General features: G+C 36.3%; 1 protein-coding gene across 2 annotated transcripts in view; it reads right to left on the reverse strand.

Annotated features, from left to right (window-relative positions):
• Positions 1-23,779, reverse strand: part of LOC116845667 (protein rhomboid) — a 561,105-nt gene extending 537,326 nt beyond the window's left edge. For both annotated transcript variants that reach the window (XM_032818659.1, XM_032818661.1), the window contains exon 1: positions 23,155-23,779. In XM_032818659.1, coding sequence (XP_032674550.1) covers positions 23,155-23,378 — 224 coding nt within the window. In that variant the 5' untranslated portion in view covers positions 23,379-23,779. The remainder of the gene's footprint in view (positions 1-23,154) is intronic.
• Between the last annotated feature and the right edge of the window lie 504 nt (positions 23,780-24,283).

Here is a 24,283-nt window from a genome sequence, read left to right on the forward strand (position 1 = left end):
CCCCCCCCCCCCCCGCCAACAGGCCCGGGAAAACGCGCCCGACGACGTGCAGGACGATGAGGATGAGAGGAGGAGAAGGTGGTGGAGGAAGAGGAGGAGGATTTCGACGCGAGAGTCGAGGAGAGATCGCGCGTCAACAATCGTAATCACGGCAACGTATGCGCGCCGATATTGCGATCATTAATACGGCGAATCATGAAATGCGACGTGCGTGAGACGAGACAGATCGTGCGGATAGATAACGTCACGTTAACTCGAAACCGGCGCGAATTCGGGGAGATAGACACTGAAAGCGCGGCGGATTGACACGGCGTGTGTGTCGCGAGCGCGCCGCTCGATCATGGGAGATAACTATAATGCATTTGCAGAATGAAACAGAATTTTTCGTTCGTACCGTGAAAACAGGTTACCAGTTTTACGTGTGCGTCATTTATGTCAGTAGACGAAGACTTTAGATTTATAACGATACCTTGAAAATAAAATTAACCCTAGATATACACACTGGGGTCTCCGAGACCCCAGGCAAAGTTTGAAACTCTAATATTGGTAGAGAGAATAAGTAAGGAGGATACGACCGCCGTGTAAAAAAAAATTTGGTCTTCTTTGTAGATAGCAACTGTCGGAGCAGTCAATTGTCTGTCGGTTTTGTAGTAATTCACACGTAAGTAAGCCCGGGGTCTCCCAGACCCCAGTGTGTACTTTGTGCAACTTTTTTTGCAAGTATGTATATTTTGTAATTAATTTTATTCAAGTTCATAGTGTAAATATATATTCTAAAAAATGTCAAATTAAATAAATAATATAAAAAAGAGAACTAATTTTTATTAGAGAGAGGAGACAGAAATACACGGACTAAACGCCCAAAATGATACTGCCTTGTTCGGTGAATATTATTTGCCGTTTTTAAATTATTGACGTTTTTCTGTTTCTGTTACATGCATTACAAGTTATTGAGTTTATATTTTTTAATAAAAATCCTAACTCTTATATCTGTCTGCAAAACCGCCAGAAAATAGAAATATGAAAAATCGTCAATCTTGCAATCTTGTAATTTTCATGATGATATTCCAATATTTAAGCGACGATTTTTTTCTTTGTACCTTGAAATATGCCCTTCCAAAATCTGAAAACTTTTTTCGATTATCTATATTACCAAAAAAGATACGCATTTTTCAAGCTATTACAGTAAAATGTCATTTCCTTTGCATTTATGAGTAATTCTAATGTTTCAACAAGTCTTTATTATGTGATGTTTATTATTATTTAATCCTAATTTTTAATAAATATATGTGTTTATCAGTCTATTAACAATCGGGAAAAAAAGTCAAAATACGGTGATTTTTACCGAGTTATAATGAAAAAAGTAGCTGGGGTCTTTCAGACCTCAGTATAGCATCTACGTATGCGAAAAATAAATGTGTATATCTAGAGTTAAATAAAAAGAACCAAATATCAGTGTGGAACTAATCTTGTTGCGCAAATTGCAATCAAGTCAAATCAATAATTTAACGTAGAAATTTCAACTGCAGAGTTTGATCAACAGTAACGGAACTGAAAAGAAAATATATGTTTCATATGGATATTTTTTCAACTATCACAAAGTTGATTTATCTATATAATAAGAAAATCCAAATATAAGTGATAGTCCAAATACGGGCTACGAGTGTTTTAGCTTTGTACAGTGTTGCGTTCTACTGAGAAGTATTTGAGTAATTTGTTACAAGGCGTAGCACGTAACGAAGCTTGATTGCACGATTGTTTTCGAGCCGGTGTAGTAGTTGTACCAGATTTCCTGCTTTGCAACATTTGAAAAGTTGCACAGGTATATATATTTTATCTTCTATTTAGAAATGAATGTATTATCTATGTAATTGCTTGTGTGGACTGTAAACAGTATAAAGATGGATATATTAAGAAACATGATTAGTTTATTCAGAAATATATTGGTCCTTATTTTGAACTCTTTTTTTTTATAAAAGTGACTAAAAACCAATCAGAAAGTGTGTAACGTTTAGAGATACTTTTATCGATAAAAGGGAATTTTACGTCATTGTGTTCGTAAATATAATATCATGTCAGTCGTAACGTGATGTTACGAATCTAAACTATCATGGATAATCCTAATGTTACCAATTTCGGTATAGTATCAGGTATAGTTTCAACTGAAATATACTATCAGAAAAGTTTATTACACTGAGAAAAATATTTAAAAATTAATATTTGTGGAATTTAAAGTTTATTTCTATAAAATAAAATTTATTTTTTTCTGTGAATAGACTTTATATCCCACAAATAAATTTCCAAGTATTTTTTTAATACAATTAATGACTTTACAACGGCTCTAGACTTTTGCGACCAACATATCGCGTTCTTCATGCAAGAGGCAATATATCTATTTTTATATTTGTGACTAATAATTTAGACAATGTATGGTTCAGTACAAGTAAATTTCTTTTTGGCAACACTAGTCACTAGCATGAGCTAATAAATAACAATGACAAAGACCTATATTTGTACCAATCGGTAAGAGCACACTTGAAGCAAGTTGTCTATTTCGCAACAGAAAATTCTCTGACGATGCAAAAACAAAATTGTGGGTACAGTGTTTACTGTGTTTATCATTGAAGTTTGCATATCAAGCCTGCTATACACAAACAGATTAAACGAGCACTAAAGTTTTACAGAGCAGTCAGTTTGTAAGAATTAGAGCGGCCAGTTTATCATGAACGATCCTGAAACTCTCTCTCTGTCTGACTTCATTTAACTCTTAGACACACAAAGCATATACCTGGAACAATAATCACAAGGTTGGGTCGGAACTGACCCAGTTTTTCTAAGGGTTCCTCCACGAATATGCTTCAAAAAGTTTCCCTTGGAACCATATATCATAAGTCAAAAAGATATAATAGTTCTATATTTCAGTAGGAATACGAAAGAGATCTCATTATATCGCAGTTTTTTTCACACTGAGATCAACCTATGCGTTCAAAGTCAAACAAGAATAGCGCTCTGGATTGGGTTCGACTTCACCTTTATTGACTAAAAGTTAACTCTGCTTCGATTGTTTCGATGAATTTTTTTTATTATGTCTGCAAACGGATGTCTAACATAAATCGTAAAGAGAACCATTGACCGTTTCTTGGCCAAACCCGGTAACAGTTCTCAGAATTTCTCGACCAATCACGACGCTCCAGCTAGGAAGACAACGCATGCAGCAAATTCATAGACTTCTAGGGATAAACCCTTATTCTGAACTTTCTTTTATCGATAATAGTGCTTCCAAATGTAACGGAAAGCCAATCAAGACGTTTACAAACTGCATTTAGCATTTTTATCGCATTTTTATCGATAGAAGAGTATTCATAGAATAAAGACCATGGACTGCGCATTCCCGTTGGAAGACTGGAGTCAACAAGAAAGAGTATAGCTATAAAGAGTAAGACGCTTTCCTCGTCTAATTATCTAGTTGATGAGGAGAACAAAAGGAGACAGAAGCGATCGCATGATCAATGTATCCACTCTTTCTTTTACTGTGTTTCGTTCTCTCTCTTTTGTTTACTCCACAATATTGTGTGGCAGAGAAAACATCTTTCTCAGCATATCTCTGTCCTTAACTCTGTCTTCGCTTCAATCATCTCATGAAACTACGTAGTCTATCTCTAGAAGCCTGTGGGTGAATATGTTTGAGCGCGTAACGTGTGTATGTATTTGTGTGAGACCTCAGATAAAATATATCTTGTAAAATGTCGCGCGTATTATTAAACCTACTTTTCCATCGCATTACTCGTTTCCCCCCATTCTCTCGCACGACGTTCTCGCGATTGTACACTCGGATTACACTGAAATTATCCTTACATGATGTGACAGTTTCAATTGGTACTGTATTCTTTTTTATCACGCCGGAATATCACTCGCCGTTCGAGGCCGTCGAAGCTCGCAAGGCGAGCGTTTGCTCTTTCGCGGAAAATCCCGCGCGGAAACGTTCACCTGCGAAGGTGCAGCGAGGTGCTGCGTAGGTGTGCGCGTGTATGCCATAAGCTTAAAAGCTCGGAACAACGCGGAAATTGACAGAAAGTATCCCCATCGGTCGCTGCGCGCGCGGCATCGCCTATTTTACCGTCGACGCGTCGCGCGTATCATGCGTTCAGACAGATAATTAAATACCAGGATGCTTCACGGGGAATGAACGTTTCAGAAGCGATGTGGTGCATGCACGTAACGAGGCGAATTATTGGCGCGATTAGCGCGCGCGCTACGGCGGCAACGATGATCGAGACCGCAGCGCAACGCGCAAAATCAGACACCAATCCTAGGAACGATAATGAACAGAAAAAAGATTTTGTTTACGGATACAATTAATTTGTGGTCGAAAATCTTTTTTCTTCGTAAGTTTCGTAAAGCGTCTCGCCTTCATCCAATTGTACGCTGTAAAAACTGATGTGTTAAATTTCACACATTTCATGTGTCCCAAATCATCCACTCTCATTTACACTGTTAAATCGGTAATGTCAAATTATACTCAATTTGAGTTACTTTAATCATTCCTATAAGTCGCCACTGCTCCTACTAAATATGTCGTTAATTTAACTAATGTAATGGAGTTAAATAATTTAACTTAAGAAATATATTAAATTTGACTAAAATTTAGTTTATTTTTTATTATGTGCACGTTAATGTAACTTTTGTTTTAGTAAAAAATGACTTAATATTATTTTAAATGGGTTGATTAGATGTGGTTGTTTTTTTAAACACATGTTTTGTGTTAAAATAGTAAATTTTGACAGACATAATAGTTAGAAATAACTAAATATTATTTAACTCAAGAAATTGGTTTAAATTTGACCGTCCAATATTTAACAGTGATGAAAATCTAACCGTAATTTCTCGTAAAATTTGTTCCTGCATCAATATAACAAAAATTTAATATTATTTTATAATATAAACTTAATGATTAATCGCTCGCGTACAATCATGTTTTTTGGGACATACATACTGTTAAATCCGTAGTGTCAAATTATACTTAATTTGAGTTATTTTTAACCATTCCTATAAGTCGCCACTGCTCCTACTAAATATGTCGTTAATTTAACTAATGTAATGGAGTTAAATAATTTAACTTAAGAAATGTATTAAATTTGACTAAAATTTAGTTTATTTTTTATTATGTGCACATTAATGTAACCTTTGTTTTAGTACAAAATGACTTAATATTGTTTTAAATGAGTTGATTAAATGTGGTTGTTTTTTTAAACAACATGTTTTGTATTAAAATAGTAAATTTTGACACACATAATAGTTAAAACTAACTAAATATTATTTAACTCAAGAAATTGGTTTAAATTTGATCCTCCAATATTTAACAGTGTAAGTGTAAATTTAACAAAACAAATGTGTTAAAAAGTAACACACATAATATGGAAAAAATTAACACGAGAATTTAACACTTGAATACCGTTAAGAATCGTAGGTTGTATTAAATTCACATATTTAATATGTCACATACAGACATAAATTATGTTAATTTAACATTTTTATTTCATCAAAAACCATAGATTAATGCTTCTCTGAAATGTTAAAATAACGTTTTATTTCAATTTTATTTTAACATTATACATATGTCAATTTAACATAAACTGAGATTTCATAAACAGTATTCAAGTGTTAATTTTTTATATATTATGCGTATTGCTTTTTACCACATTCGTTTTGTGCTAAATTTACACATAAATGAGAGTGGATGATTTGGAACACATGAAATGTTAAATTTAACACATTAGTGTAGAATTGTGTTTTTACAGTGTAGAATTTGTTTCTTGTAATTCTCAAAAAATACATTTTCCTTACTGCACTGTTAGAAAAGTTCTTAAAAATAATAGCATGTAAGTAAACTTAAGAATTTGATATTAAAATTAATAATAGTAAAGATTTTCATAACATTAGGATTATTGTAAAAACTGATGTATTAAATTTAACGCATTTCATGTGTCCCAAATCATCCACTCTCGTTTATATGTAAATTTAACACAAATGAAATGTGATAAAAAGTGACATGCATAATATGGAAAAAATTAACACAAAAATTTAACACTTACCGTCAGGAATCACAGTTTGTGTTAAATTGACATATGTATAATGTTAAATTAACTAAAATAAAACGTTTCTTTAATATTTGAGAGAAGTATTAATCTACGGTTTTGATGAAATAAAAATTAAATTGACATAATCTATGTCTGATATATTAAATATGTCAATTTAACACAACCTGTGATTCCTAACGGTATTCAAGTGTTCAATTCTTGTGTTAATTTTTTCCATATTATGCGTGTTACTTTTTAATACATTTGATTTGTGTTAAATTTACACATAAATGAGAGTGGATGATTTGGGACAGATGAAATGTGTTAAATTTAACACCTCAGTTTTTACAGTGTAGTTATAAATGAATTATAATATTTCATATTATGAAATCTTTTTCTATCTTATATTCTTATTAAATTCCATATTAAATTATGAAACATGTTATGATATGTTAGAATAATTTTTCTAATATATCATAAATACGAGACTGTTTTGGTCACGTGGCCTGAACGTTGGCTGCGACGCGGCGTTCGAGGGAGAACGAATGTTTGCGAACTAATTGCGTCGAAGTCGGGACTCACCTATGATAAAAATAAATTCTATCTCCCTCTCTTTCTCTTCTTACTTTTTTCAACATTCTGATAGTGCAGGAGGGAAAAAGCCTGACTCAATACTCAGTTTTTTGTCCTCATAAATACGTCTCTTTATTAGTCGCAGAGTTGCTTACACGGCGCTCAGATCTCGCGCTCGCACGACTCCTTCTCTCTCGCAACGCAACTAATGCAATTCCGATCTCTACCCTTTCTCGCATCATACATTTATATTTCACTTTTGTAACCTGTTGGCGAGATCCTATTGAGACACGTGTGAGCATAGTCCGGAAAAAACAGCCACGCTGAAAAAATGTTTACAAGCTGATCAGCTGATCGAGTTCGCGACGCCGAAACGCGTTATGCCTGTTATCACGTGTCGCTCGCGTGAGAGCCGGCTTCTCAGCCGACGCGGCATCATCCGTCGGTTTACTTGTCTTTAGTTCAAAATCGCAAACATCCTACAATTGCAACGTCGGTGAATGAAGGGACGTCGCGCGACGCGCAACGATAAATTTAATCCATTCTCGCGTCCTTTTCAATTCGCCGGGAACTTTATCCGACGAAATATATCCGACTTTGTCTAACTTCCGACGATGTTGCGCACACGCATATACCGGGGAAGTAGACATATTTTCCATATGTGTAATATTACTATATTGTTAATGAAGCGAGAAACTGCACGGAAAAAAAGATTTACTCATATATGGACAACGAAAAATATTAACTACAGGAGCAAATTTTCTTGCTTTCATAGTAAAAGTTATTTAGTTGTGATAGCTAAAATATTATTAGCAAATCTTTTACTATGAAAGCAAGAAAGTTTGCTCCTGCAAGTTAATATTTTTAGTTGTCCATATATTAGCAAATCTTTTTTTTGCGTGTAAAGTACGCTTTGGGGATATAGTTACATGTACCTATATTTGCCAAATATTCCAATTGTATTGACTATATCAAATAGTTAATTTCTTTTACCATTCAATATTTGCTACTTTACTATATTTTTTATTTTAAATAATTATAATTCTTGGTGAAAGTTTTACATGGGTCAGTTATATTATGCTTATATTGTAAATATTACAAACATTATAGTGACATTTACTATAAAAATGATATTCCTAACTATAATCTTTTTATTATGCCATTATAGTTCCAAATATATATTTTTCTGTCAGTGCAAGTTCTCATTTCCATAAATCATGTACTTCGACGCAAATGTGGATGCGCATTGCAATATATAATATAATAGCAATACAGTAGTATTACACATACGATATTCTCTCTCCCTCCCCCCTTCTCGCGCTCTTTTCCTCTCTCACTTTCGCGCGCGCGCTCACTCATTCTCTGCCGAGCCGCAATTCGGGATTATTCGTGCGTGGCCCGCGATGACCGCACGCATAATAATTACCGCGCACTGTCGCGGTGCCGTACGTTTTTGTAATTTGATATTTAGGGTCGCGCACGCCGCACCCTCTCGGGCGAGGCGTATCCGGGGCGTAATTCCGCATTCAATATGGTTCACCGTCGCGGCACCATAAATTATCACCAGATTCATACGCTGAGAACCGGACTCTGCGAACGTTGCGACACGGTGACGTTCGCGCATGATGGCGTCGACGATTTTCAGCAGCGCTTCTCGCGACAGCTCCAACGGTTCTCGAAGTCGCCCAGCGAACAATCGAGACGTGCACATATACTTGGCTGCACTGAGAGAAAAATGTATGATACTTGGAACTATAATGGCATAGTAAAAAGGTTTATAGTTAGGAATATCATTTTTATAGTAAATGTTACCATAATATTTGTAATATTTACAATATAAGCATAGTATAACTGACCCGCGTAAAATTTTTACCAAGAATTATAATTATTTGAAATAAAAAATATAGTAAGAAATAAAAAATATAGCAAATATTGAATGGTAAGAAAAATTAACTATTTTATATAGTCAATACAATTGGAATATTTGACAAATATAGGTACATGTAACTATATTCCCAAAAGGTGCTTTACCATATATATAGAGTAATAAGATGGTGACTATAAATCTGTGTTCATTCTACTATATCTTCATGTTTAGATGAACTATAAATATATGTTTGAGGCTAAAATGAACTATAAAATATAGTGAGATTATAGTTATTCCAACTATTCTTTTTCTTTCAGTGCACTAAGAGAAAAATGTATGATATTTGGAACTATAATGGCATAGTAAACAGATTACAGTTAGGAATACAATTTTTATACTAAATGTTACTATAATATTTGTAATATTTACAATATAAGCATAGTATAACTGACCCGTGTAAAATTTTTACCAAGAATTATAATTATTTGAAATAAAAAATATAGTAAGATAGCAAATATTGAATGGTAAGAGAAATTGAATGGTAAGAACTACTTTAGAATATTGAATGGTAAGAACTATTTTATTGAATGGTAAGAAATATTGAATGGTAAGAACTATTTTATATAGTCAATACATTGGAATATTTATGTAACTACATTCCCAAAAAGTGCTTTATCATATATATAGAGTAATAAGATGGTGACTATAAATCTCTGTTCATTCTACTATATCTTCATGTTTAGATGAACTATAAATGTATGTTTAAGGCCAAAACGAACTATAAAATATAGTGAGATTATAGTTATTCCAACTATTATATAGTTATTCCAAATATCGTTATTCCAACTATTTTTTCCTTTCAGTGTGGTTAAAGACCGTCACACTTTTCCTGGATAAATTTTGCAATGCATTCCGTATCCATTAGAAAAAGACGTATTAAATTTAATAACTAAGATGCGAAGCTTTTTTATATAATTATGTTATAAAAAGTAACAGTAAAATCAATATTATATGTATTTAATAACACATACACTGAAAGAAAAATATAGTTGCCTTTGGTGTCAACTATACTTTTGTGATTTTAATCACAAAAATAATTAGAAGAACCATTGTTTTAGTAAATGTTATTAGAAAGATGGTTTTTCTAGTTATTTTTCTAGTTAAATCTGGTAAAATCACAAGAAAGTATAGTTGACGCCGAAAGAAAATATATTTTTCTCTGTAATTATGAAAAATCATAATCAGAATTGATTAAGAGATTTCTGGATAGCTCCGCTAAAATCTCGACAAAGGCCACGATGCTTTGCAAGCTGAATCTTCAGACCACGTGACCGAAACAGTCTCGTATTTATGATATATTAGAAAAATTATTCTAACATCTAATGTTTCATAACTTAATATGGAATTTAATAAGAAAACATGGAATATAAAGATAGAAAAATATTAGATTTCATAATATGAAATATTACAACTAATTTGTAACTAATAATCCTAATGTTATGAAAATCTTCACTATTATTAATTTTAACATCAAATTCTTAAATTTATATATAAAAATGCAATTATTTTTAAGAACTTTTCTAATGTTTTCTAAAGAGCAATAAGGAAAATATATTTTTTGAGAATTACTAGAAACAAATTCTCCAGTTGGATGGAGACGAGACGCTTTACGAAACTCACGAAGAAAAAAAAATTTCCAACCACAAATTAATTGTATTCATAAACAAAATCTTTTTTCTGTTTATTATCCTAATAATAGGATTGGTGTTGGATTTTTTAAATAATTTTTCAATCAAACATTTTAAAAAAATCCAAATGTTGCTTTAAAGTTGGATTACTTTCAGTGCAAACTATATTTTCCATAATAGCAATTTTCTACTTTACATACGTCGTCATAACGCACGAAAATATCTTTTTTCATTTACTGTTATATGATACCCACTTTTATAATAATATATAAATTGCACGTATTTGTGAAATTTACTGTCAGCCTCGGTACAGGAGAGACGACAGATGCCGAGATTTCACTGGTTTTTACCCATTAAAACTGGTGATAAGATAAAAGCCCTAGCAAAAATTATAAGAGACAATGTCGCCAACAATGTTTGACAGTTTGTGGAGAAAAATATCGATACTAGTTTGACGTCTGCATCGTTTGAACTAAAAAAATTGCCTCAAGGCAACGAGGGAGGGTCAAAGGGTTAGTCAGCCGACTGTACCCTTATGAGCCTCGACTTATGAGCTCGCGTAATTTACGATCTCTCGGATCTCAAGCTGGACGAAAAAAGGGTTATGAAGGTCGGTCAAAATAAGCAAGCCGTAAAAAGATCTCTGCTCCGCGAGATCCACGAAAAAGTTCCTGCGAGAAATTCGAAGTGAGTAGTCGAGAACGACCGCGGAAACATTTACGGAGCTCTGAATTTATCATCGATGAACCCGCCGCGTGAAATACGACGCGCTTAATGTCCTCGGAAATATTTGTAACTTCCGCGTATTGGCACCGTAAAATCGATCCGGCGCATCTGTACGTTCTCTCTCTCTCCCCCTTTCTCTCTCTTCGCGGGAAAGGAAGCGCATTTCGGAGGAACATATCCGAACACAGACTCCGGCCACGTATAATGACATGTATCCGGGAAACGATCAATTATGCGTGGAGTATCGTGCGAAACCGCGCGCGATTCGGAATCTTCCTTACGGTTTTGCTGGAACAAGTGGACGCTATCACGCGAGGCTACCGTTTATTATTAAATCGCGCAACGAGAATCGAACGCATTTGAATCATTCCTCGAGAAACGCCAAGGAGATCTCGCGATTTCCTTCATTTTCTTTTGCAATTATTCAATTATCTTTATATACGGGAAAGAGTGTCCATTTGATTGTTGAAATCCTTTACTCCTAAAGCTACACTGTTAGAAAAGCTCTTAAAAATAATAGCATTTTCGTACATAAATTTAAGCATTTGATATTAAAATTAATAATAGTGAAGATTTTCATGACATTATTAGTTATAAATTAGTTCTAATTTTCATATTTCTTATGAAATCTAATATTTTCTATCTTACATTCCATGTTTTCTTATTAAATTCCATATTAAATTTTGAAATATTATAACACGTTATAATATGTTAGAATAATTTTTTTATATGTAAATATATAATATATAAAATCTAATAAATATATAATATATAAATCTCATAAATACGAAACTGTTTCGATCACGTGGCTTAAAAGATTCAGCTTGCAAAGCATCATGGCTTTTATCAAGATTTCAACAGAGCTATCCAGAAGTCTATTTTTCATAATAGCATTTCTAAATTATTATAAAAACATTATGAAAAGTAAAATCTGATTATGATTTCTCATAACTATGGGTTTTAAATATAATATCGATTTTACTATTACTTTTTATAACATAGTTATGTAAAAAAAACTTCACATCCCAGTCATTAAATTTAACGAATTTAACGAATTTAACGAATTTTTCTAACAGTGTTCACACGCTTTACTATAGCTATTAGTTATAAAGTTAAGACAATATAGGAAGTATAGAGGCAAGATGCTACATTTTTGAGAATTTTACTTCGTCCATTCTAGAGTTCTAGATAAACAGAAAAGTGACAGGAAACTGATTGGTTAATTGCATCACGTAATTCAGCGCCATTTTGTTTATTACCATGATGAATGAGTAATAATTAATGATGAAGTAGAACATACTTGCAATTGACGTTACAGAAAAGTGTTTACTACAGCTTGATGTAGCAAGTTAAAGTTATAAGCAAACAGCTATTAATTATGACGTAAATATTTTTACTTGTGTAAATTTTCATTCTGTTCTAACCTGCCTTCTATTTGTCACATATCTTCTTTCAATATGGTCGAATACTATATCTCACGTCTGTCGAATATAGAAAAACAAGATGGCAGCTTTTCAATATGTCGCACTTATCGGTTTTCAATGTCGCTTCTCTATTTATCTAAGGTCCTGGTCTGTCCATATGCTCGATTTCAATCATTTTATGAGTGAAAATTGCTTGTATTATTCGAAATAGTGCACTACATACTTGCAGGAATTTTCAACTAATAACACGTCACTTAAGTTTATCCACTTACGATAGAAAATATTTAGAAATAGACTTAGCTGCTTCTACATCAGTTTTATCTGTATTTTTTTTTCTCTGTAATATTATCCCGATTTTAATGAAACTCAGGGAGAAGTACCTATGTTCTAAAACAAATTTTGCGAATTTTTTTTTCTACTATTTCTCTTACGATAAGTACATACAGCCAACATACTCCTTGGGTTAATTAAACGGTGTACCTTATATACTAGTTTTTACATAATTTTCAAAGTTGATAAATTAGGATAAGACGTTGATAAGCTAATTAAAGGAATGGAATATAGGAAAAATAAAAAACAAATAATAAAAAAGGACAATATAAACAGGAGCTAAATGGTAATACAAGAAAAAAATTAAAAATTTTGTTATAATGGTAATCTTGAATAATAGCAATGATATGTGATAAAAGTAACTATGTTATTGTAAGTATTCGCAAATACAGACAGACAATTGATCGGTTTAAATTTTCTATAAAGAGTGTCATGCATTTTTACATGGACGGTTTCCGAGAGATCTAAAGAGAATATTAAATGCAAGTAATTCTAATAATTCAGGACATTCTATTAGAACTCTGAATTTTAAACAAAAATATAAGCATTATTGGAAACATTATGTCCCCTAAAACCAATAAACCAAGCTAAGATAATATCGGTTTATATTCGTGGCATGTAAACAGTAAAATTTACCTAAATAGATTTACCTAAAGAGAAATTAACTCTTTCGAAAAATCTGTTCTGAATAAGACAGAACGATCACTCTGATGCGGTGATCAAATCATTCTCCAGATAAGGACCAACCAAAGGACAACAGAAAATTATTCGTACATTTTTTAAATCTTTGCAATAACACTAAATAAAAGCTAATTCGTAAAGTACCGTACGAGACCTCACGATTCGCAATGGATTTACAGTTCTACTGGAACAAGTAGATGCGCTGCCACGCGAGTCTGCCGTTTCTTATTAACGGGATGCTAAAGCTGAAAACTTTACCGACAGAACGGAAAAAAAATATCTGCTACATATGAATAATTGAATTCTTGCTACATATGAATAACATAATTTGCTGTATTAGCCACTTTTTCTTTATTGCAGGAGCCAATCTCCTTGCTATGATAACAAGAAAATCTGCTCCTGCAACAAAAAAATAGCTAAAGCAATAAATTATGTTTACTTGTTCATCTGTAGCAAATTCGCTACGTTAGCCACTTTTCTTGTTGTAGGAGCAGACTTTCTTGTTATCATAGCCAAAAAATAGATTCCTGCAAAGAAAAAGCTAACACAGTCAATTATATTTAACTGTCCATATGTAGCAAATTAGTTTGCTGCTGCAGCAAATTATTTTTTTCCGTGTGACATTCTTCTGCAAAGTTTACGTCGTATTGATTATATAGAATTACAAATGCTTTTTTCGCAATGAAAGTACATGCAAAAATAAATAGGAGCATTGCTCGATATGTAACGGAAACAAAAAAATTTTAATGTAAAATCTCAAGCTGTCAGTTAGCATAATATTTGCCTAATCCAAAAGCTCCTCAGCTTGTACACTGAGAGAAAAAAATAGTTGGAATAACTATAATATCACTATATTTTATAGTTCGTTTTGATCTCAAACATTTATTTATAGTTCATCTAAACATAAAGATATAGCAGAATTAAAACAGATTTATAGTCACAATCTTATTACTCTATGTATAGTATAGTATCTATAGTAAAGCTTTGGGAATATAGTTACATGTACTTATATTCAAATATTCCAATTGTATTGACTACATAAAATAGTTAATTTCTCTTACCATTCAATATTTGCAACATTACTATATTTTTTATTTCAAATAATTATAATTCTTGGTAAAAGTTTTATATCAGTTATACTATGCTTATATTGTAAGTCAGTTATACTATGCTTATATTGTAAATATTACAAACATTATGCTAAAATTTACTAAAAATACTATTCCTAACTATAATCTTTTTACTATGCCATTATAGTTCCAAATATCATATATTTTTCCCTCAGTGTACATATCGAAAATGTGGATGCTCCAAACGGAAAAATTTTGAAGAACATTACCTTCACATCTGCATTTGAAAGCTTAAGAATATCGAAAAAGTTTGCAGAAAGATTTCTGCACATATATAGTTAAGTTTTCCGTTAAATACGGTAAAACAAAGCAACGCACATTCATAAAAGTTCTGTATATACATGAAATACAAAAAGAATAGACTCTTAAGGAGATGCTGGAGTCGATGACGAACTCGAACAGTGTCGATAATGTAGAGACGATCGTCACATATCGAGCAATGCTCCTATTTATTTTTGCACGTATTTTCATTGCGTAAAAGCATTTGTAATTCTGTGTAACCAACACGACGTAAACTTTGCAGAAAAATGTCAGTGTTCTGTCGGTAAAGTTTTCATTTCCAGCATCCCCTTAAATCTCGCAGCGAGAGAATCGCTCGAATCATTATTGCCGCCGTCCCTCGACGAACGCTAAGGAAATCCCGCCGTTACCTGCGCGCTTTTTTCTCAAACGTATGCGAGTTTGTGTATGCTGCGCGCATTATTCGCTGCACACGCATACACGTACGTGTTCAGACACGTCGGATTTCCGCGGCGATGTACACACCCCGTCGCTGAATTTTGTATAAAGAGGAAGAGCGGAAAGGAGATCCTCGGGTAAATGCAAATTCGACGCACGCATACGCGCCCGCACGACCGCGGACATGCATTTTATACGTTTTCGAGGGACAGCCTCAACCCAGGCGAGCGCAACAACTTGGAATAAAGTTTCGTATTTTCCCCGTGCGATCCCGCGCCCCTCGCGACGGCGACGCCGCCGCCACCCATAACGTCCCGTCCAAGTAAAATACTCGGCAAGCACTATACGGCTAAGTAAATACCCCGAACGGGCTATATTGGATTTGCGAATCCGCGCAGAGCGCGCGCGACGTACGGGAATTTTTGTGCGAGCGCCGGAAAGAGCAAGAGATTACACAGCGGGGTCGTGGCCGAAAAATTCGGCCTCGTCGGCAGGCGCGGCGTATAACACGACTCGTAATTCCGCAGCGCGTAAATCGCGGAGAAACGAGAGGAATCGCTGAAGCGGACTCGCGTCGCGATAACGCGACGGCGAGGAGGGACGACTGTATTACAGGAGAACGCTGGGCTCGCGTTTCATTCTCGCCGTGCGGACTTTCGCCCCATTCGCGAATCGACGGAGTTCACCGTTGAGAGGAAATCGGGAATCGTAATTTATTCGCGGCTGCATAAGTAAGAGAACAAAATTTACTAATTTCAAAAAATGCTTGTTTGGATAATACTGTGAAGGTATTTAAATTAAGTAATTATTTTCTAAAATTTAAGAAACAAATTTATATTTAAAACTTCTTTATTTTAGAAAATAATTAATTTTAATTAAATAATTAAAAAAATGTGATCTGATGAAGAGATAGGGTGAATATTTTACTGCATTTTTATTACCGTATTTCAGACTTCAGATTTCAGTTTATTAGCGTATTTTATTACCGACATTCTTTACTAAGTTAGGTATGACAATACAGAGCGATCTAATTAGTCTTTATTTAGCAACGCGCTAAAGTGAACTCTGCGAGTGAATTCTTGGTTCTGTGTTTAATCACACCAACAAAGACTGAACAGTTTCATTGCGCTTGTCGCACCGTTAGATTTCGTAGTCGTAATGCGAAGGACTGACTTAGCATCGATTCACGAAACCGTTTAGATCAACCACTTCATTCCAAAAAGGAGTCCAAGGAAACAGTCTAAACATTGAACACACAGAGACGCTCGAGGCGTTCACTTTGGCGCACTGTCAAAGACTAATCACGACAGATCACTCTATAACGTCATACTTAACTCAATAAAGGAGAGCTCTGAGGTACAGTAATAAAAATTTGGCCAAATGCACGTTACTTTTCGCACCCTTGTACGCGTGGCTGTCAAAGGATCAAGTAAAGTCAACAATTAATAAGGCAAATAAGAGCCAACAGCCAACCTCAAAGGCGCGCTTATCAATTTAATGAAACCAATAGATGTACAATGACTTATATTTACACAAATTCGGTCCCATTTTGGACTCTCTTCAGTGAAACTTTATTTTGGTAAAAAAAAAAAGGTTTACTGGCGGATCTTCTATCTCAGTTTTATGTTTTTACATTGTTTTGATTCTTGAATTGTATCATATATAAGATGTTTGTATTTCCCGTCGTGTCGAATTTCATATTTACACAAGCATTGTTGTGATGGCCATTGGTGTTGAGTCTGGCAGTTTGATTGTTGGGTAAGTTTGGAAATTTATACTTTGTATTTAATCAGATTGTAATATAAATTTTTCTTGATTAAAGGCCACAGTCAACTTGTTAGATTTAATTTTACATCCGTTCCATATAGTTCCGTTTTAAGAGATGTACATGAAACTGCGTTTTTTATGTATTTATTTCACTGAAGAGGGTCCAAAGCGAGACTGAAATGTTTGAATTTATGTAAATATAAACCATTGTACATCTAAGGTAAATGTCCCAATGATTGATACATTAACAATAGATTAGTTTATGTATTAAATAATGATTAAACATTCTTAACATTGCAAATTGGCAGAAACAAATATCCTTCAGCCAAATCCCAAACAATTTTTTTAGAAATGTCAAATATAAATCTATTGTTAATGTATCAATCATAGGAACAATTACTGGGACATTTACCTTATTGGTTTGATTAAATTGATAAGTGCGCCTTTGAGGTCGGCTGTTAGTTCTTATTTGCCTTATTAATTGTTTATTTTGATTCACATCAAGAGCCTTTAATTTATTTAATTAAAGTGTCAAGTAGTTCTTCAAGTCGTGCAAGACGTCTCTGGCAGTTCATTGCATACTTTCTCTCTTGAAGTGAATCAGTGAATAGTCACTGATATCAGTTATAAGTATAGCACTTTCAATGCAACACTTATAACTGCAAATCAATGTATATTCACTGTGTTCAGTGATGTTTCACTGATTCATTTTAAGAGAGTTAGCATAAGAAACATGACACGCACATGACACGCCAGGGATGTTAAATTTGAGGCCAAGGGATTAATATGAGCCTTGGGACGTTTTGGATTTTCAAATGAATTCACAAAAGAGACGTTTCAAGCGAAAATGGCATGCGATCACAGGAAAGTGGGCGACGAATTCGCCGCGTTACATTATCGACACCGCCGTGTGCGCGTGTGCATGTGTATGCATGTATGTGTGTGTGTAATTAATTGTTGACGATAAACTGTAACGCGCGTGCAAGTCAGCTTCATTCGCGAACTGACCGAAACATCGACAGTTTGTCAGCGGATGTGGGTCGCCGCAATAATTTCTGACGTGTTTCGCGCGTCGCGGCAATAACGCGCGTATCGTTCGGCGTAAAACGGATCGCGTAATACCGACAAATCGGGGGTATGTAAGCGTAATTGATCATTAGTGACAAATGACTGTCAGCGACTCTATCGTCGACGCGCGGCTGCCTACGTTTAATATGACGATTTGTCAATTTTGCGCTCGTTGCGCAGCTGCGCGAAAATGTGCACTTCGCGCACGTTTTCAACGACTCTCCTTTACGTTTCGTCCTTTTTTTCTTTCTCTCTCTCTTTTCTCTTCCTTACTCTCGCTTTCTTTCCGATTTTAACTAACTTTACCGAGCCGATTGCCGCGATTCGGATTTAATCGTCGGGCGACTTTTGGACTCTGTTAATCCATTAACGCCCAAATGTGCTGAAATTTTACGTTGATTTGAGCCATTTATTTTACTACGCAAATGAGGTCTGTTGCTTATAAAGAGTATCATTCCTACCAATTTCGATGTCGCTCTGTCGAATAGCATTGAAAAAATTTAAAAAGAATCGCAAATTATGCAAAATTTTTGCAAAATAAAATTAAAAACGCATGTTTTTAGGGCTAATTTTTTCTTCTTCCGCTATTTTCTCCATAAAAACGTGTTAGTATCGCTCGAAAAAGTGTCTAAAACGTGTTCTCGAAACATTCACTTAAAAAGTATGCCATGAGTATTTTATTCAGCAAATATGGCGATACTAAAATGGCGGTCGATTTGAAGTATTTAATTTGAATTTTCGTTTATATTTGGTTATCGAAATTGTTTTAAGGTCAACATTAATACAAAATTACATAGTAATTTACATAGTAATTACATAGTAAAGTAGTTTTATAGTAGTAAAACAATTTCAATAACCAAATATAAACAAAAATTAAATACTTCAAATCGACTGCCATTTTTGTACCGCCATGTTTGTTGAAAAAAATATCCATAGCATATTTTTGAAGTTAAAGTGTTAGAAACGTTTCAGACACTTTCCCGAGCGATACTAACGTTTTTATGGAAAAAAATAGTGGAAGAAAAAAAAATTAGCCCTAAAAACATGCGTTTTTAACTTTATTTTATAAAAATTTTGCATAAATTGAATTAGATTTTTTTTTATTTTCTCAACGCTATTCGATAGAGCGACATCGAAACTGGTAGGAATGGTACCCGAGTAGAAATTTATCCAGCTTTTGACTAGTAATTTTTGGTAATTAGCTAGTTTTTAGCCAATTTTCTTGGTTAGAAACTGACTGGTTTTGTCGACGCTCGCTTCGTCAAAAACTAGACAGCTGAACTAGACAGTTCAGATCAGTTTTTAACTAGATTTTGATCAATATATAATCTGTTTATTAGCAGGTTCTAAGCAGTTTTTTACTAGTTTCTATGTAGTTTTTCACTATTTTATAAGCATTTTTTTATCGGTTTCTAATCAGTATCTATTTTTTCAGTTTATTAATAGTTATAAATAATTTAACTATATATATATATGTATATATATATATATATCGAAACAATAATTTTATTAAAATAAAATTTTAATAATTTTTATTTAAAAATTTTTTTCATCTTTAACATAATATTTTATTTTATTTTGGCCAGGAATTATCTTAAAAAAATTCGTCCGTATTTAGTAATTTAGTAATTTCCAATTTTTTGCTGAACAGAAAATGCACAGCATTTCCTTACCATTTTTCTTGTATAATTTCTGACAAATAATTGGCCCAAAAATACTGAACAGTATTTTCAGAGTTTTTAATGGACTGCCCAGTATTTACTTATTATTATTTCAAGTCCAGTTTATGACTAGTAATTGGCCATGAACAAATAGCCAGTATTTTCTGCTAAGTTTCAAAACAATAACTGTCTAATTAATCCTAGCCAGTAAAAACTGTCTAGTTGCTGGCCAGTAATCAGTTATTCCCTGAGATGTTTCTACTTGGGTACTCTTTATAAACAACAGATCTCATTTCCGTAGTAAAACAAGTGGTAGTAAAACAAATCAACGTAAAATTTCAGCACATTTGGACGTTAATGGGTCAACTTACCAAGCAACCGGCTTGGAGCAACCGGCCCATAGCCATAGAGACAGAGAAAAAGAGAAAGACTTATCCGCGCGCTCACGCGCTTCGTTAAAAACGCGAACACGTCTCACTAGTTTCCGCTGCAGATAATATTCCGGGGATCCGGACGGGCGCGTGAAATAGAGCCGAAGCGATCGTCCCACCATTGAGATAAAATATTCCCAAAGACAGTCCCCACACGTGATTCGTATAAAGCTGCACGGGCAAACTCTCGGGTCGGGGCCGGGGAGTATCGAGTGGCACGCGCCTCGGCGCGGCGGCAGCGCCGTCCAACTATCGAGGAGATTTACGAATCCACAGTGAATCGGCGAGTAATAAGCTTACGTGCGACGTGAATTATCGAAGGGACGTATAGCTACTGAATGTGCGTTCCACGATATATCGTTAATCGATACATCGGAAGGAGGAGGAGGAGCATTGTAGAGGAAAATCCGACGGCGCGCGGCGGACTTGGCGCGAAGCAGCGCGACGGAGAATAATATCAATATTAACGGGAACGTTAAAAGGGTCCTCGATAAATCATAGCGGGCCGTTACCGAGTCGTCGAAGGCTGTCGTCGAGCGGACAATACCCTCGCCGCGACATCTCGCGAAGCCACGTTTCCGAATTCACGTGTGTGTGTTTGCGCGCAGATAAGAGACGCTCTCTCCGCGCGAAAAACGAGAGGCAACGAGAACGTCGACGTCGTCCGAGGCTCCGCGTTGACGTTTCCATCGACTTTGTTTACGTTAACAAACTGTATGTCGAAAAAATACGCTAATCCTCCGAGTGTCAATACTGCGAGCGCAACGTCGCGATTTATTCATATTTAAACAGTCGAGATGATCGCGGGAGAATGAACAGTCGCGAGACTCCGATAAAAATGTTTATTTTCGACCAACTTTTCCGAGTTTTCTTACTCTCTAAATTTCTTGGAAGGGAAACTCGTTCAAAACAAGTGAAAGTGACGGTATTTTCTCTCGAGACGATAGTAAAAATACTCATTCTAAATCGCAAAAGTGAACATTAAACTTGGACTTGGAGTCAGTTCTAAGCTCCATATGAGCGAATGTTTCAATCGATTCGAGTGAATATGTTCCTCTACTGAGAAAAATACTTAAAAATTAACAAATATTTATTAGGTGGGTACCATTAAAATATTTACTTAAATCAAAATTCTCTTCATTTAAACTGAGTATTATTTATTCGGCTTAAATATACTTGGTTTAAATGAAGAGAATTTTGATTTAAATAAATATGTTGATAGTATCCACCTAATAAATTTGTTAATCTTTTATATTTTGTTCTCAGTGTGTAACGATAGAGTACAGTCAGATTCACTACTCGAAATTTAGTGAAAATACTCACTCCATAATTCAGAGAGGAAATTTCACTCTGTATGAGTGAACTCGAGCCGAAATTTTAATCCTTCTGTCGACTTTAATATTCCATTTAATGCCTGCTATGACATTCTAAAGCCTGCGTCAAAACCTATAAATGGCATTTGATGCGTTTTCTACCATTTAAATGGCGCTAAGTAAGACTTTAATTTCTGTATATATATTGAGAAAACGATATTTGAAAATTTATGTAGAATAAATATATATATTTTTTATGCACAGTAGTTATTTTATAGAAGTAAAATCGTCACTTTTGTAAAAAGTTTTTTATCTCACAGAAATGAATTTTATATTCTACAAATAAATTTTTTCTCAATGTATTAAATATACACTAATCCTTCAGAATATACAGATGTTAGAAAATTCTGGGGTCGAAAATGGAACTAAAATTTCGACTCGGGAAAAATCACTCGAATTTAAGTGATCACTTATTGAGGAAAAAATTTATTTGTGAAATATAAAGTTTACTTTTGAAGAACAAAAAGTTAATTTCTGTGTTTAAATAGATTTTATATTTGTTATAAATAAATTTTTAGATATTTTTCTCTCAGTGCTCTTCGTTTTGAGTGAAAATATTCACTCGATGATTCAGAGTAGGTAATTCTTCTTGTATGAGTGAAGAATTCGGTGGTCACTTTATTTTTAGGGTGAAACTTTCAACTCAACTTCAGAATAGAATTACACTTTGTGTGAACAATCGCTCGAATTCGAATGATTCGGCCAACACTCTACCTTCCCGGTGAAACTTCAGTGTGAAAAATTTAGAGAGTAATTTGACACATCTGATAAAAACGCGCGTTCAGAATTTTCGTCACTTTTGTTGCATATTCGCGTCGCGCTCTCTGAATTTCTTCGAGCGAAATTTTTTTCGAAAAACGGAGTGTCGGCCAAATCACTCGAAATACGGAGTAACTGTTGCACAGAACGAATTCTTCCACTCTGAATCATCGAGTGAAATTTTCGCTCGAAATTCAAGAGTGAATCTGATGCACACAATCCGCGCACGTAACTGAAATAAATTCACTCTGATCGATGAGAACATTCACTCGTACGGATTACGAATTCGTCCTAGATCCGAGTTAAACGATCACTCCGATGATTCCGAGCGGTGTTTGCGCCGCAGCCTCAAGTGCGTGAAGGTTCACTCGCTCTGAGTGGGATTTCACCCCGAGAGATTGACGATATTTCGGTATCACGATTTCGCGTAATTTCAGCGACCAACGACTATTTCCGTGCAGTTTACACGTGGGACGTTTACGCTCGCGGCGCCGACTCACGGCACTTTTCACTGTCGCGAGTTTCCCTCGCGAGATTTCTCCGCAAAAAAGCCCGACATCACGACTTGGCGTAATTTTAGCGATCGATGGCTATTCCCGTACAGTTCACGTACGACTCGCGACGCTCGCGCGCGAAGATCTCACCGCGGAAATTTCGACATCGCGCGAGCTCTCTCGCGCAATTTCAACGATCGATAACTCTCCCCGCGCCGTCGAGTTTACGTTCGCGACGCTCGCTCGCGACACTTTTCACTGTCATCGCGGCCTTGACACCCGAAGGATTACACAACGTCGATCGATCGCGCGCGCACGAGAGTTCGTCGTCCTTCCCGAGGCGCGCTCGCGTGCGAGACGCTTATCGTGCGCGGGAGGCTCGGACGTCATCGTCGACGAGAGAGACGGAAGAGAATCGACTATTTACATGATCGACGTGTGCTGCGGTCTGTCCGTGTCGCCGGCATGATGGTGACTGTGGTGGTGGTTGTGGTGGTGGTTGCCGTTGTGATTGTTGTTGTTGTGGTGGCCACCGCCGGCGCCGCTTAATCCTTGCACCTGTGCACTGCTCGCGATAGTAGTCCTCGCCGGCTGCCTCGCGCAATCCTTCAGTATCTTCGTCGCGCTCAACGGCGTGGCTGTCACGCACATCGTTCCACACGCGGCCGGTATCACCTGGTCGTTAACACACGCGCCTCGAGCTGCTGGGCTCGGCAACCCGCGGGAGGGAGAGTACGCGATCCCTCAGCTCGGCCAAGACATCCGGGCCGACGAGGACGACGAGGAGGAGGTCGACGCGATCTTAACGCGACGGCCTACGCGACGCGACGGTGCACCAAACAGCGTTCGCCCGCTCGGATTCCCAGATCCGTCGGCCGTTCCGATAGCGAGCATCAACGCGGAGGTGGATACGCTCGGCGTGAGGAGAGCAGGTGAGCAACCTCGTGCTGTCGCGAGCCGACTACGACGACGACACGGCGTAACACGATCCACGCGCACGTAAATAATCGACCACTCCTCGTAACGTACGCTCACAGGTCCCACCTCGTGCCGCGCCGCGGGCCTACTGAGTGACTGATTGACTGAGTGACTGCCGTGAGCCTCGAGCCACGAGCCGACTTGCGTGGGTGCACACGCGGTCTCTCGCCAGCCGGGGGGATAGCGGCGCGACCATTGGCCCGGCGCGGGGGTAAGCGCGCGCGGTGGGGCGCCGCGAGCCAATAGCGCGCCGCGAGTCGCCGAAGCGGCTCCTCGCGAGGAGCCGCCGGCATTCGGTCGCGAGCCGCCGCGCCGTGTGTTTCGCGGAGTCTCCGCGTCGCTCTGGTTCTCTCTCCCGGAGGGTGTCCCTCCGAGAGCGGTCTCCGAGCAGGGAGAGGATCGCATCGCAGCGCGAGTCGCAGGGGACGTGCTCTCGTCCTGAGAAGCATCGTGTCTTCTCCGATCTCGTTCCCCGTCGGGGCAGCGGCAGTGCGTGATTCGGATCGATGGCCAGCGGGTCGGAGTCCGGCGGTTAGCCCAGCGAGTGTGTTGTCTTCCGGGACTACAACGCGCCGAGT

This window comes from Odontomachus brunneus, unplaced genomic scaffold (assembly GCF_010583005.1).
Source record: "Odontomachus brunneus isolate Ranch 3 - 2012 unplaced genomic scaffold, Obru_v1 Obru_scaffold_055, whole genome shotgun sequence".
Lineage (NCBI taxonomy): Eukaryota > Metazoa > Arthropoda > Insecta > Hymenoptera > Formicidae > Odontomachus > Odontomachus brunneus.